This window comes from Malurus melanocephalus, unplaced genomic scaffold (assembly GCF_030028575.1).
Source record: "Malurus melanocephalus ecotype Western Australia unplaced genomic scaffold, MMel_1.1 scaffold_325, whole genome shotgun sequence".
NCBI lineage: Eukaryota > Metazoa > Chordata > Aves > Passeriformes > Maluridae > Malurus > Malurus melanocephalus.
This window is the reverse complement of record NW_026623557.1, coordinates 1-13,646: the sequence shown is the minus strand read 5'-3', so window position 1 is coordinate 13,646 and position 13,646 is coordinate 1. Positions and strand designations below refer to the sequence as shown.

Below are 13,646 nucleotides of genomic sequence, written 5' to 3'. Positions count from 1 at the left end.
ATCACAGAGGGATATTTTACCCTTATCTGCCTTTCTGGGAGAAGCTGCTTTTCCATGTCATGTATTTATAATAAACAGCCATTTTCCCTCCAACTCACTCAGACACTCAAACTATTTTTTAGCTTTCTAAAAAAGTCTGTGTGCTCCATCATATTTTGTGATAACAAAATAAATACAAAAGGAATTAAATTCTCAATATAATGATTAAAAAACCACATTTTGGTAAAGACTAAGGAAATCAGAACTGTAAGAAAAGTAATTCCTCTTCCCACATATCAAGCCCACAGAAGTGAAACAGTTTCTAGATTACCCAAAGCAGTTCACCCTTGAAATGCTGAGGTTAAGAAATTGTACATAAAGTGATTTTGCTTCAAAAGGTGAGGGGAAAACACATGAATTCAAAAATTACCTGACAAAACCAGGAAGTGTATAAACATGAAAAAACCAGGACAATAGGTGTATTTGCATAATTTAACATTTCTCCAGCAATGCAAGGGAAGAGGGATGAATTCTTTTTATAGCATTTTAAATGTCAGTGCTGTACACAGAATGTAAAGTGCTTTGAGTCACTGCTGCAAAACCTTCCAGGAACATACTGAAATAAAACTGCATTTTAAAATAAATGCTCATGTATAAACTTTAAGTGATTACAGGGTTTAGTAAGGGTTGAAGAAATKATTTTAATTCTCCACCACTGGCTCAATTCTGTACACAGAGAAATCAGTCAGCTACAAAATGTGTCCTGCAAGTCCAAGYTGCCTGTTGTCCCAAACTTCTCTTGGACAACACAGGTAATGCCCTAGAAAAAGACAAATTAATKCAACAAACACAGCAAAAGAAAAGTGCTGTTTTCAGCCACACTCAAGTAACTCCCCTGGAGTTCACTGGGAGCAGCTCCCCCAGACTCAAATGGCAGAGTACAAATGAGCAAGACCTTTCCCACAAAGGAGTACAAACCTGTATTGAATTTACAACTTGCCCAACTCAGCCCTGGACACAACTCAGACATTGTTTTCCTCACAAACAACAGGCTCCTGACACCTCAGATTCTGATGGTTTCAGTTCTAGCAGGATTTTTCCAAAATTAAAGTTGCAAATAACCTCAGATGCAGTTAGTCCCTTACTCTTAATAAATAAGAAGCATCAAGAATCTCTGTGGTATTGAGATGCACAGAACTATTAATTCATTTCAGAGTCTATAAAAAAAACCAAAAAAAACAGTCCTTTGTTACTGCAAAAAAATCAAAGTTTCTGTTCTTAGAAGAGTGGCCTAGTGGTGTGTTCAAGTGCCAAAAGAAGCAGCAGGAGGCTTTTACTGCATCCCAAACCACTGTTCTTGATCTGCCCACTGAGCTGCTTCACTGTCACTGCCTTCCAAGTCCCCCTCTTCTCCACTTCCCTCCATGTCATCCACATCTTCTTCCTGAGTGGCATCTGTTGGACTTTCCTCTTTTTCCATTTTCTGCAATCCTTCTAGCGACTTCTGATCATTTGGATCCAAGCTGAAGAAAGGAAGAAAAGGTAAGCATTGTCCTGAAACTTCTTTCTCTTTGTGACCTTAGTGTAAAGAGCAATAATAAAATCTCATCCTGTTGCCTGCACTTCCTGTTTAACATCATCAGGAAGCTTATTTTAGATGATGATGCAACTTCCCCTTGAGCAACTGTAGCACTGAGTATGAAATCTCTTTATAAAACAGTTCTGATCCCCAAGAATGCATTTATCTAAACATCCCACTCTTCCAGAAAACTTAGTCACCTCTTCCAACAATGCTAATTATAAAGTAACATGAAAGCAGTAAAAATTTAAATGACTCTGGCTAAATATAACCTATGCAAGCAAAAACCAGCTGACCCATTTAAGCTATACAAGTTTGCAATGGACATAATGTGCTGGAGTTAAGGCAAATTAAAGATGTTGCAATCAAAACATGGGAATATTTAACAATGTGATACCCTAAAATAGAACTCAAGATTATGTTAAGTTGAATCACACTATTAAAATTTATCAAATAGCTCATTTTTATATGCACCTTCTAGTGTAAAGGAATGGATCTCAAAGTCTGACTATATAATAATTAATAACTATAAATAATTCCATGCCTTAATCCTTTTGTTAGTCAAGGAATCACAAGCCTAGTGACATATTTAGCATTAATACAGGCCCTACATTTTGCATTTGTCATTTCAAAGTCTTAAGACCAGGATGTCATTGCTGTAGTTTTGCTTGTTTTAAGGGAGATTGATATAAAGCCACGTTTGATTCTCATCTTAATCAATTAATAGCTCCTAATTATTGGTTCTTCCAAGGCTGCTGCAGTCTCAGGGTGTGCTTTACCTCAGGGCTATGCTGTACTGGTCCATGGCTTCCTGGTACTCATTGACAGCCACAAGGAAATCCCCCAGGATCCGGTGCAGCACGCAGTCGCTCTGGTTGGCCAGTGCATTCCTCAGCAAGGCAATCCCATCTTCATACTTCTGTTCTCTACCTGTTCACAGGCAAAGCTACAGTTTTAGTTAATCATTGAGACAAATTTACAAAAAATCACAGCGTTCACAGTCTTCCCAACACAAGGCTATTTGTCCCTCCAGACCTGTCAGAAGGAAAGACAGCAGTGCTTCGCTTCTTGCACTTCACTTCTAACTCTAAACAATGATTTTTTTCTGCAATAGCTGTTACACCCACAATTACATCTACTTTGAAGTAAAAACACTGTGTTTGCAAATTTTTAAAGTGCTGGTGTAGTATCAGCTGCTGGATGAAATAAATTCCTGTGATTTCTCCTTCAGGATAGAAATGATAAATTCCTGGACTGCAACAACACTGTTCCATCCTTCACATCCACATGGCTGCAGAACACCCATCCCTGTACAAGGGTAAACAAACCAACATGGGGAAAAAAGGGAACTTACTGAGAAGTTCTGCTTTCTTTACCACAGCTTTAATGTAGTCTGGTCTTTGTGTGAGTGCTTTATCCAGCAATGTTTTTGCCTTTTCCTGCGTGACTGGGTCCTCCAGGCAGACTGTGGCCAGCAGAGTGAGGGTCTGGGCGTTTGCCCCCAGGGTTTTGTACACGTTATTTGCCATCACCATGGCTTCACGGATGCTGTTGGATGCCAGGTAACACTCGATGAGGCCTGGTGGTGTCAAATGGAAACATTTCAGGGGTTGAGTCAGCACCACAGGCACTCCACAATTATTTTGTACTTAGCAGCACTCAGATGCTGAACAGCTGACAATCCAATAAGCAAATATAAATTGCAATCGAGAAAGTGAATCTATGCTTGTCAACATACCTGTTCTACAGATAATTGACTTGATGTTTATTAATAGTCTGGCACTGAAAAAACCCAATCCTAAGTACACCTCATCTAACATTTTTGTCCAATTCCAATATTGAGATATTGATACTTCATTTGGACTCTTCACCACTCACTATCTACTTGAAGCTGCTGCTGAGATCAACAAGATTTAACTATTTAAACAAATACAACAAAACAAAGCTCACAGTAGAACTAACCATAAGTTAATGACATCATCCAAAAATGAGCTGCCCAAAACACCTAAATTTGTTTACACCCAGATTAAACCAAACAAAAAAACCAAGAAAACTCCTTTCTGACAATCATTCTTACAAACCCACGCATTCTTTCTGATTGCTTGGACCACATCACAGGTTTTGGGGTAATAATGATTTACCAGAAAGTCGACATGAGGACAGAACTGCTGTCTATTCCTTTGTCTCATCAGAACAACACCAGCCCTCTCCCAGGGTGACTCTGAGCAGCTTTGCAGCCGTGGCTCACCTTCGTAGCAGTCGAGGCGGCACGGTGCCAGCCTGATGGCCTCACGGAAATGAATAATGGCCTCCTGCACCCTGCCCATGTTCCTGAGAGCAGCTCCTTTCAGCAGCAGGGCTTGGACACTGTTGCTGTTCAGCTGGATAGCTTTGGCTCCCAAGTATAAGGCACGGGAGTATCGTTTGCTGTAGAAACTGTGACACCTACAGAAAGAGGAGAGGGATTGTAAACTGCCTGCAGTGCCTGTGCTTAGTCATGTGGGTTTTGAACTTCTTGCATTTGATGTTTAGAAAAACCCTTCTTTAGCAGTTTTAAAACACCCATTATAAATATTAAAACTGTTACTGCTATTTAATGTATTCTTGGTATGGCACAGGTCAGGTAACTCTAACAGATTTAAACATAGAGAAAACAATCATGACAGATATTTACAGAGAAATAATTTAAGTTACCCCAAGAACAGAACAGATAGGATGGAAAAGCTCCTTCTGAACAAAACAAATGGAACCCACTGTGTCAGCTGCAACCCACCACATTCAGCAACTGAGAGCTGAGGTGAGAAAGGGAAGAAAACAACTCACCCAGACACCACCCAGGGCTCTGCGTGTTGGTCAGAAATATTGAAGAGCCGGCAGCCCAAGTTCTCCACATCCTCCAGCCGACCCTCACGTGCCAATAAATAACCATAAACATCCATTCCTAAAGAGACACGTTGGAGGATCAATTCTCAAGAAATGGAAAGCTCATTCACAAGAAAAAAACAACACTAAAACCACAAACACCTACTTTAAACTGTGCAACTACCAGAAAACGTTCAAGACATGCAGTTTCTAAATGTCAATTCTCAACTGAAAGCTGGGTAAACAATATACAATATTCCACTGCATGGAGCTGTTACTCTTCAGGTCAACCTTCTTACAGGATTTACTCACCTTTTATTAGGTAAGGATCCAGCATTTGTGCTTGTTCAAATTTTAGGATAGAGTTTTTATTATCTCCAGCTCTGAAGTACAGGTCTGCTAAGCTCCCCAGCAAGTCCACATTATCCCTCAGCAATGACTTCTTCTCTAAAGAGCTTAAAGAGAAAAAAAATGTCAATTACTTATAAATTACATTTTGAACATCATTATAGGTAAGAATTAATATATTATTTGATTGCACCACGCTCTTTCAAGTCTTACCAAATGGTGTTGATTGCTCTGGTGTTGTCTCCAGTATGAACAAAGGCATAGGCCTTGATCCACACAGAGAGCCAATCCAAGTTGGGAATGCTCTGGATGATATTGATGGTCATGGAAGCCACTTCTGCTCCTTTCACCGACAGTGAGAGCAAACCTGTTTAGAAGGGTTCACACATCAATCTCAGATACAAACTGGCTGAGGAGCAAAAACTCAGTCCCTTGACAAGCAAAAGGGCTTGTTACAATTTATTTAATGTGGGTGTGACATACAACATGTAAATACAAGACAGTTACAGGTCCCAAGTGGAATTCAAATTCAAATTTTAACACTGCTGACCACTGCAATGCTCACAGCATGCAGACACCCACCTAGGATGGCATCCAGGGCCAAGGGGCACTGCCTCAACACTTCCTTGTAGCTTGTCACCGAGGAGCGTTCCTGACCTGCCTTCTTGTAGAGATTTGCCAGCATCATATTGATCTGCAGACAACAGAAATGAGGGGACAGCCAAGAATGAGAAAGAAGAATCACTAAGAAAGGTCACTACTCTGTATTCAAGCCTGCCTGCCTCTGTTCTCAGCCTGCCTTTCTGAGAACACTCTAAGGTATAAAATGAAAATTGTGGCTTCTTTCTGAGTACACAGATAAAATCTACATTCTTTTGTACTTGCACTGTGCACCTTGAAATCTGTATTTGCATCAAAGAAGTCAGAAGATGGGCTCATATATGATGCCAAGAAGGATCTGCACATCCATTAATCAGTCGCTTCCAGGAAAATCTCTGTATCCATGGAAGTGTTTGAATTAGCTTAGCAAGGCAGAGAAAGTTTCTATTCAGCTCCTGAATGAAGCCATGATTGATTAAAGAAATCATCTGAGCTCTACACAAGGCAAGTAGCTGGTTTCTGCTAAAGCACTTTCATTTACTGCTGTTTCTAGGCAAAAAGTTTGCTTTTCTCAACCTTTTCATCTTTTTCTGCTCTGTAACTTGATCTTTGAACAAAACACTCTGACAACTACTGAAGTTCAAGCTGTGCACACTTTTAGGACAATTTAACATGAAAAACAGTTGACTGATCTGATGTGTTAATCTTTTAAGCCCTTCAGAGTAACAGAGCCAGCAAGCAAAGACTCCACAGCTTTGGCACTGCAGACCACAAAGGGATCTAAATATTTAACATTGTCTAAACTGTTGTTGAAAAGGATTAAAAGATTTTTACAAGATGGAGCACTGGCAAGCCTTGTATTTGCCAAAGTCTTCAGCCTTTCAAGGATTTTACATTGCTCCAACTACACAGGAAATTAATAAAAAGGCACAAAACATTTAACTCCTTTTGGGGTTTTTTAAGTTCTTTCTAATAGTGGAAATACAAATCAGGATGATTTTAAAGAAAAGGATTCAAAACAGCAATTTAAAATTAGGAAAAGTGACCAAACAATATTTAACTACTGAAAAAGAAATAATGACATTATACCTATATTCTGTGTCCTGCCCTAAAGATATACAAGAACAAGAAGCTGTGACAAGAACCTGCCAAAACTCACCTTTGGAGTTCTCTGCCTGGAGGGAATCCCATCAAGAATAGCAATGGCATCTTTATCTTGCTTCAGCATTGTGTAACACTCAGCCATTTTGTATTTCACCTCAATTTCTGATGGTAAACACTGAAACAAAACAGAAAGATTTTAATAAGATGTTGGTTTAATCAGGTATGAAATTTTTAATATAGTTTCCTCATAAATATTTACAGTGTGTTGAAAAATATCCAGTGCAAGTAAGATAATAATACAATTTCCTGCTAGTTCATATTGTTCCTCCCTTCAAATTAAAACTCTGAAGTACACATACAGAAAAATTTTATGTTGGGACAACATTTTAAGTTTTGCATTAGAAAACACCACACAGATATTATCAAGAGCCATAAATGCCAGGTTTATTTGACACAAAAAATGCAAAACCTAAGGTATTTAAAAGAAGTAAAAGTGATTATCAGTGAACATGGATAGTGAGGGACTTGGCAGGGACTCGATCTGAAGGATCTTTTCCAGCCTCAATGGCTCTGTGGATATTGAGTCAAGCAACATTAAGTGGAAGGGAGAATATAATCACTTTATGCAGCACGTTGTCAACTCTTAAATACCTGGCTTTGAGGAGTGGATGCAGCATTCCCAGTAGAAGGTCTGACTTTGGAAGTTTTGCTTAAGGCTTTTTTCTGCTGTAAGGCCATGGTGTACTTGCTGACAGCATTCCTATATTCCTTGTCATGGAAGAGGGAATCTGCATGATAGACAAGGAGCTGGTACTTCTGAGATGGAGAGAACAGTTCCCTAGGAGAAATGCAAACACAAAGACTGAGATCAGCTGGCTGCACAACAACCAAACCTTACAGATCCAAAGGATTTGTAGCTTTGTTTGGCTTGGGTTTCCAACTGCTGTAGCTTTTTTACTACACTGGAAGGACATTGGGTAACAGGTACTGGCTTTTCACACAGGGATTATCTCAGCAATTCCTTTTATCTGTAAATAAACAAATCCAACAGCCACTCCTGACACTTCATCAGCAACAACAGCTCAGTGTTTGGCTGCCTGGCCACTGCCCCCATCCTTCCCAAAACAAGCCACAGGCTGTCAATGTCCATTACATGGAGCCAGCTTTCTCTTAGGATTTTACTCACCTTTTATTAGGATCCAGCAATTTGCCAGTTCAAGTTTTAGAACAGAGTTTTGTTTGAATAGACTTAAGTTTAAAAGGCAAGCCAGCTTCTCGTGCAGCTGTTTTGATCCTAATCCATATTCCCACATTAGAACACTCCTAGTATGTGTTTAGACCAAATGGCCTAATTATGGCCTTCCAGGACCTGAAGGGACCCAACAAAAAGCATGGAGAGAGAATATTTACAAAGGCCTGGAGTGACAGGACAAGGGGGAATGGCTTCACACGGACAGAGGGCAGGGTTAGATTGGATATTAGGAAAAATTCTTCCCTGTGAGGAGGCCCTGGCACAGGTTGTCCAGGATTGGAAGTGTCCAAGGCCAAGCTGGACGGGGCTCGGAGCAACCTGGGATAGTGGAAGGTGAAACAAGAGAGGGATAGCTCATGGTAGGAGGGGTGAAACAAGACAATCTTCAAGGTCCTTTCCAACCTGAACGATTGGGTGATTCGCTGCCAGGACACCCTCGCTGAAGCGAGCACCCAAAGGGACGCTGATGCTGACACCCAAAAAGACAAACTCCATTCCCGACAGGAACAGAGGGCAGGACGGGGACAGCAGAGGGAAATGCCAGCGCCAGGATACGGACAGGGACACCCCAAAAGCGGCCCGGTCCCCCCGCCCTCAGCGCCCCGCGCGCTCCCCGGGTTCAACAACTCACGGGTTGTTGCCGCTCATGGTGAGGAGCAGCCCGCTGAGCAGCCGCACGTTGGAGTGCAGCCCGGCGGCCGCCATCTCCCGCACGTGCTCCACCACACTCATGCTGCCGCCGGCGGGGGGAAGCGGGAGAGAGAGACCGAGCGAGGCACCGGGCACGGAACTGCTGCCACCGCCGCCGCCGCCGCCGCCGCCGCCACTCCAAAATGGCGCCACCGAGGGGTCCTCGCGCGCCGCCGCCTGCAGGCGCCCAAGGCACTGCCGGAGCGAAGGGACAGGCGCGCGGAGGGCAGCCCGCGCCCAGCACAGCCCGCGCCGAGGACCCCGCGCGGCGGCGGGAACGGGCGTGAGGGGAGAGCGGGGTTCGGACCGAGCGTGTGAGGGGATCCGCTCCTCTGTGTTTTCTGGGGGAAAACACACACTTTCCGTGCCTCCACAGCTCCTGAGTCCGCCCCTTCTCCTTCTGAGAATATGTTGGTGGCTGCTGCAACTGAATGTGACTGAGGTCTCCGAGATAACGATGCTCCTGCCTATAAAAATTGGAAACTTGAGGAGGACCTTTCTAAACCTAGATTTCTTCTGAGAAATTCCTCACTAGGGTTACTGTTAACGACAAGGATAGACTGAGAGATGAATCATAAACTTTTATTTTCCTATCTTTATTACAAAAACAATGTAAACCATGGCTGTCCTGTTCCTAAAACGGAATCAGTGGAGCTTTTAGTTTGGACATGTTATCATGAGGAGGAACACAGCTCTCAGCAGACAAACACACCAGGCAGCGAAACATCACCAGCACTGGGCTTCAGATAACATAAGAAGTGTGTGGGTGCTTTGTGGTGAATGTGATACAATCCTGCCACAAAGGAACAAAACCTGAATAAATGTGGATTTGTGTTCTCCCAGAAATCATCTGAGTGATCAGAACAGCCACTTTTTACCAGTTTGGGTGTGTTTGAATCCGCCATCAGGAAGGCAGCCACAGCTGAGTGGGGTCTGTCCGTGTTACCCTTTGAAAGCATTTCTGGAGCACAGCTCTGCAGAGACAGACCTGCTAAATAAACAGCTACATTGCTACAAACTGCAGCCCCTGTATTAATCCCAGTTTTCAGTGGGAATGGTCCACTTCCTACCGATTAATGTTACACAATAATCATGGAATCACAGAATGATTTGGGTTGGAAGGGACCTTACGGGTCATTTCACTCCACCCATGGGTAGGGACACCTTCCACTATCCCAGGTTGCTCCAAGCCTCATCCAACCTTGCCTTGGACACTTCCAGGGATGAAGCAGCCACAGCTTTGGGCAGCCTGTACCAAGGCCCATCACAGGGAAGATTTTTTTCCCCAGTATCCAATCTAAACCTACCCTCTGTCAATTCAAAGCCATTCCCCCTCATCCTGGCACTCCCTTCAGGTCCTGGAAGGCCACAGTTAGGTCACCCCAAAGCCTTTCACAAAAAAAAAGAAAAACAAAAAAAAACACCCTCTTTGATTTCTTTGAAGGCTGTCCACAAGACACACAGTAGTTACCACATTACTTACAAGCAAATTTTATTGAAAACAAGGTAAAAATCACTGCACTGGACAACACAGCGTGAGAGGTCTGTTTTCCCGGGACACACGACACCCAGACTCCAGCCAGCAGAGCAATGACACAGCTCCCCTGCCCCACAGCCAAGCCCATTTCTTCTCTTAAATACAAGCCCTGTTTCAAATGCTGTAGCCACGATTACAAAGCAGCTTGCATCCAAAAACAACATGTTAGAAATCACTTATTAAGCACCAGCTTAATAATATTTGCTAAGACAACTTATCTTTTTGCTCTCCCTCCCTCTTATCACTCATTGACAGGTTTGGGGTTTTTTTTTTTTTCTTTTTTTACTTCATAAGCACTTAATTCTTCTTGGTACAAAATGTATCCAAAACAAAGGCAAAAGACTTGAACATCTTGCTGTGGAAATGTTTAAAGTTGTCACCCCTTTGCTTCACTGCCCAGGGCCTGAGAGACTCTTGTTCATGAACTGCCTCTTCACAAAGCAGATCCACCACTGCAGAAGGAAGTACAAAGTCAGAAAATATGCAAAAGTGGTTTCCATTGACTTTGAAGTATTCAATCTCTGATATATAACGCATGTTAAGGCTCCAGTTTTACACATAGTTTTCCACACTGGTTTCCACTGGAGTTGAGGTGAACGAGACAGTAGGAATGGACACAATGACTTCATATTACAGGACTTTGAATTAAAATGGGAAACTCTCTTATTTATCTTACTTTTTCAATATTTTATTCCAATACAGTCATAAAGGAGGGATGCATTGGAAAGCTATGCCTTTGAAACTAAATTACCCCAAATAATTTCAGTATTAAATGCAGACACATTTGCACATGAAACATGTGAACAGTCAGGAGGTGACTCATTCATCGATTAGCAATTTTTTTAAATCTGGATATGAGGCAAAACAATCAACTTCAAAGCAGCTCTCAAATCAGAGCTGCCTGGGAAGAGAAACAGCACCTCCTGTGCTTGTGAACTTCCATTTGCAACCCCAGCCAAGAGCAGATGTGCAGTGCTTTGAAGAGCTGAACCAGACACTTCTTATTACTGCCCTGCTTTTGAAAGCAACCCAAATTGGCGTTCAGTGTCATATTACATTAGATTAAATTTATTGGTAACTTGCAGCTGCCATTTCACTGTAGTATCAGTCAGGCTTGGCTGAAATTACCCACCCCTGATCCTCACGCCATCGTCTCACTTCTCTCCACACGTGGCTGAAAAAACACCCCAAACCTCTCACTACCTCTGTGATGATGCCACTGAACTCTTACCTTGCTTGGCTTGTCACTCTGAGGATCAAATACTTTGTCACAAAGGCGAAGGCCGGTTTCTTGCCTCAGCTGCTGCAGGTAGGCCCTCATCACCTCTGAAAGCAGCACAGCAAAACCAGGGTGAACTGGGGAGCACCAACTCAAACTGGATTTAACAGGGAGGCATCAGACATCACTGCCTAGAGCAGAGAGGGAGTTTTACATCTGCAGGTACTCCCAGCTGGCTGAGTTAGTTTGCTCAATTTATCTATGGATCCAGGAGAATCTCCAAAGTCAGAAAATCCAGCTTGTGCTGCCTTCAGAAGACAGACTGCATATTTTAAAGATATAGTTTCAACAGTAATTTTTCTAACTGCTGTCACAAAAATGCAGTTAATAAAGTGTGAGTCCAAGGCAGCCATCGGAAGCCCTGGATCAGCCTTACCTTCCTCCTGCTTGTTGGCAGGTTTGGCGTAAATGGCGTTGAGTGGAAAGCCAGGCTCCCCTGGGATTGGGAAGTTAGTGATTCCTAGCGTGTACATTTCCTTCTCTCCTTGGCCTTTGGAGTTACACTGAACAACAAGGCAAAAAATAGATTAGCACAAAAACTGGGAGAGCATTAGACCCAAATATTTTACAAATCTTTAACATGAAAACTCATCAAGAAGAGCAACACAGCATATCCACAGCCTTGGAGTATCTGTGGCTCTGACAACTGGGACTGGGGTGAAGAGGATAATTTGTGCCCCTGGAGAGTATCAGGAAATCCTTTTCTAAGAACAATCCTCAGAACAAACTATTTCCCTCCTGCACAGAAATTCAGTTTCCTTACCTTCTGCAGCTTTTTCAGGCATTCAGAAATGTAGAGGGTTACATAGATCAGTGTTCTGTCAGCCTCGTTCTGCAAAACAAGAGCAAAAACTCTCAGATTACAGGACTTTGTGCAACTGATAAAAGTCTGAAACAGAAATCAATTCAAGCCATTTTGAACTATAGTTTCCCCATGAGAGAGAGATTTGCAATTCATGACATTTACCCAACTTTAAAGATTAAGTGGAAGGGGAGATTTTGTGATCCAGTAGAATTACTTCCTTGAAAATAAATTGATATTCACAGCCGCAACCCTCCAAAGAACTAGTATAAGCTCAGTATCTGAAAAAATTACCTTAATTTCATAATTTTTGAAGAAAACATTAGCTTTGAAGTAGTAGATGGCTTCATCTATAATATCTGTGTCCTTAGCTAATGAAAGAGAGATACAGAGTTAAGCAGTGCACTGTTATACTACATTTGTCACAACTTCTACTCACTGAAATACATGAATAAGGATTATTGCAAAGGCACAACCTTGGTATTTACAAAAAGCAGAAGTCAGCACCATGTAACAGAAAACATGTGAAACACTGAGCTCAGATTGTAATATTTAAGCTTCCTACTCCCTTCTCCTTCCCCTGTGATATGTCACTTCACAAAGAGCAGAAATTCAGCAGTTCCTCACTTTTCTACCAGCTGAACAACTCATCAGTTTTAACATTATAAAAAGATACAAAAAACCTTTTTGGAGGAAGCAGACCAGCACAATCACTCACATTTCATTACCCTCTTCAAAAAAAAAGGAGGGGAGCAGAACACAGTGACAAGCTGACTTTAGCTATCATCCAAGACTGCTTAAACCCAGAAACACTTCCTTTACATTCCCCTTCTCAAACTGAACCACCACATTTCTGGGGAATATCATGCCTGGAAAATTCACGTGCTGAAATGGAATTTGTACCAGATTGCCTGCAGACCCTGTTGGGGTGTCTGTAACTTCATTTCAATTTTTGAAGCCCCCTATCCTGAAGTGCTGCTGTCCCACTCCTTATCCCTTAGAGCAGCCGAGCATCTCCAGCCACAGCCCAAAGTGCGATTTCTCTGCAGCTGAACCCCCACTTCCTCTGACACAGAAGTTTCACAGTATCACAATCTCCTCCAAACCCTCCTCAGGAGAGACACGGGGATAAGCATGAGAACAGCAACCAGAGGCTTGGAGAACCGAAACTACTTTTCAGCAGAAGCACAGAGCATATTTATCTGTGCATAATTATTTTCTATAATTTGCACAACTGAAGTAGTTGAAAACTTCTTTCCTTCCCCTCTAAACTACAAAGCCCTCAATTTCCCTTCTGTGACTCTTTTTGTCACTCCTGCTGGGTGTGGCTTAGAGCAACCCTTGAGATGATGAACCACATCCTTTTAGAGATTAAAATAAACTTACTTTCTCGAGGTGCTGGGCCCTTGAACTGGCTTCTGATGGGTAACAGTGCCATGTTCCCAACTAGCTTGGTGTCTGAGTCCATTAAAGTGGAGTGGTAAGCCTAGAGACACAGAGAGCTGGTTATTGATCCTACTGAAAACAGACATTTCCACATCCAGTAACATGTCCCCCATGTCTTCATCAATGAGGAGTCACAGCCTAGCTCATTATGATGCTTCCAGTATTTTT

At 42.3% G+C, this 13,646-nt stretch overlaps 2 protein-coding genes across 2 annotated transcripts; both read right to left on the bottom strand.

Moving 5' to 3' along the window:
- Positions 1–135: 135 nt before the first annotated feature.
- ANAPC7 (anaphase promoting complex subunit 7) lies at positions 136–8,540 on the bottom strand. The gene is made up of 11 exons (XM_057377781.1): positions 8,356–8,540; positions 7,124–7,310; positions 6,528–6,647; positions 5,351–5,462; positions 4,982–5,135; positions 4,733–4,875; positions 4,382–4,499; positions 3,807–4,003; positions 2,913–3,137; positions 2,338–2,488; positions 136–1,502 (listed from the first exon to the last, which is right to left on the bottom strand). The coding sequence occupies exons 1-11, from the start codon at positions 8,454–8,456 to the stop codon at positions 1,313–1,315; spliced, it is 1,698 nt and encodes a 565-aa protein (XP_057233764.1). The 5' UTR covers positions 8,457–8,540; the 3' UTR covers positions 136–1,312.
- Positions 8,541–10,165: 1,625 nt separating this feature from the next.
- ARPC3 (actin related protein 2/3 complex subunit 3) lies at positions 10,166–13,535 on the bottom strand. Its single transcript, XM_057377802.1, has 6 exons — positions 13,419–13,535; positions 12,327–12,403; positions 11,994–12,062; positions 11,607–11,733; positions 11,183–11,277; positions 10,166–10,403 (listed from the first exon to the last, which is right to left on the bottom strand). Exons 1-6 carry the CDS (start codon positions 13,498–13,500, stop codon positions 10,341–10,343), a joined length of 513 nt encoding a protein of 170 aa, XP_057233785.1. The 5' UTR covers positions 13,501–13,535; the 3' UTR covers positions 10,166–10,340.
- Positions 13,536–13,646: the final 111 nt, after the last annotated feature.

Excerpts from the sequence above, each read along its gene's own strand:
- ANAPC7 (XM_057377781.1), bottom strand. The coding sequence starts at position 8,456 with ATGAGTGTGGTGGAGCACGTGCGGGAGATGGCGGCCGCCGGGCTGCAC. Across the intron at positions 4,500-4,732 it reads GGATCCTTACCTAATAAAAG|GAATGGATGTTTATGGTTAT; the intron begins GTGAGTAAATCC and ends GTGTCTCTTTAG. Across the intron at positions 1,503-2,337 it reads CAGTACAGCATAGCCCTGAG|CTTGGATCCAAATGATCAGA; the intron begins GTAAAGCACACC and ends TCCTTTCTTCAG.
- ARPC3 (XM_057377802.1), bottom strand. The coding sequence starts at position 13,500 with ATGGACTCAGACACCAAGCTAGTTGGGAACATGGCACTGTTACCCATC. Across the intron at positions 12,063-12,326 it reads TCAAAAATTATGAAATTAAG|AACGAGGCTGACAGAACACT; the intron begins GTAATTTTTTCA and ends CTTGTTTTGCAG. Across the intron at positions 10,404-11,182 it reads AGAGTGACAAGCCAAGCAAG|TGGTGGATCTGCTTTGTGAA; the intron begins GTAAGAGTTCAG and ends TTCCTTCTGCAG.